The 1,451-nt window shown below is 51.3% G+C and overlaps 1 protein-coding gene across 1 annotated transcript; it reads left to right on the top strand.

The window, feature by feature from the left end:
* Positions 1 to 211: 211 nt before the first annotated feature.
* On the top strand, positions 212 to 1,231 carry Pmar_PMAR020135 (hypothetical protein; the record flags this gene model as incomplete). Its single annotated transcript, XM_002782494.1, has 7 exons — positions 212 to 308; positions 352 to 468; positions 524 to 657; positions 698 to 783; positions 834 to 921; positions 970 to 1,066; positions 1,116 to 1,231. The coding sequence occupies 7 exons, from the start codon at positions 212 to 214 to the stop codon at positions 1,229 to 1,231; spliced, it is 735 nt and encodes a 244-aa protein (XP_002782540.1).
* Positions 1,232 to 1,451: the final 220 nt, after the last annotated feature.

A 1,451-nucleotide genomic window follows, 5' to 3' on the forward strand; every position in this document is an offset into this window, starting at 1 on the left:
AATAGGTTTCGCTACTGAGCAGACGTGACCACATCCGTACGCCAACAGTGCCATGTGTTTCTGTTCAGGTACGATCTCTCAGGCGGCTTCGTCAGGGTCATCCTACCCGAGACCTTTGAAGTGTACTGTGACACCCTCGAAGTCTCCTACCTGCCAGTGTCCCATAGCAGCATCGAAAAGTCGCCATCATTGGACATGGTCGTTGCAGTGGATGTCGTTCCTTTCTAGGTGCAGCACCATCCGTTCCAAGGGAAGTGGAAAGCTTATCGTACAGCTTCGGCTCATCATCGACGTTCTACCAGCTAGAGGTAAGCTCGGCTGCTGTTGTTGGTCAACATTTGCCATCATCAGATTACGGCCTTTCGTGGCTGGTCAATACCCCAGAAGTGACCCCTGAGCCCAATAATTTGACGATCGCTATAGTGGATCAATACGGCCGTGTTCAGGATGCAGCCATGACCATTCCGAGTGATGACTGCACTTCCCCGTTTCTTGCCTTGGATAGTATCGCCGCCATGCTCAGGTTTCGAGGTCGAATATGGAACTCCGATTACGGCGTCTTATCGTGGTATATTCCGGCGTGATACAGTGCCGTCCGCCGAGCCCGATGATGGGACACTTTCCACAACAACTCTCAGCACCGCCGCTTTAACGGAGGTGAGCTATAGCCACGAAAGCTGATCTATTATCAACTCAGGGAGCACTGGACTATCGCGTAACGTTGATGTTCAATGTCACCAAGGACTTCCCAACAGATGGCGGCATCGACAGAATTCGCATTGAGTGGGTCCATCATGAGCTTGGTCTTTCTCTCACTGATTCATTGCTATCAGATATCCGATCGGTGTTGTCCATAACGAAGCTCAGCGGGAGCTCCCAGTGACTTGGTTTGGTGTGCAGTTCAATAGCGAGCTGCGAGAAGTACGGTATCGACGGTGGCGGTCGATATAAGGAAAATTCGGTTCTCAGGCTATACAGGAGGTCGTGTTGGAAAGCAACAAGGCAGTGATTATGTTCGTCAAGGAAGATGCTCGGCGTCTTCAACCTGGCCAGTACTCCATCACTGGTAAGTCGCCCATCATAATGGATGAGACGGTGAGAGCTCGTGCTTTCAGTGCCGGTTACTCTGCCGGACTCCAAGTCAGACCCTCCAGGATTCAACTTCTACCATTTGACCTTCTGCAGATCCTCAGCAACTGCAGTCCTGCGTACGAGTCCTCCTGTGTCCTAAGTCGGAAACATGAGATTTGTTGTGCCCTTAGGTGACTTCTGGGGTCCTCATCACATTTCCGCTTCATGGCTTTAGCCTCAGTGACTCAGGTCTCGACGTACTGATCACCAGCTGCTGCCGCACTAAGTGACCGCGTGTGTTTAGTCTGGGACTAGCGCTGCTGTACTAGTGCAGACGCTCAGTCTCATAGATATCATCCTAGTCATATGCATGATGACAT

Source organism: Perkinsus marinus, assembly GCF_000006405.1.
Source record: "Perkinsus marinus ATCC 50983 genomic scaffold scf_1104296939400, whole genome shotgun sequence".
NCBI lineage: Eukaryota > Perkinsozoa > Perkinsida > Perkinsidae > Perkinsus > Perkinsus marinus.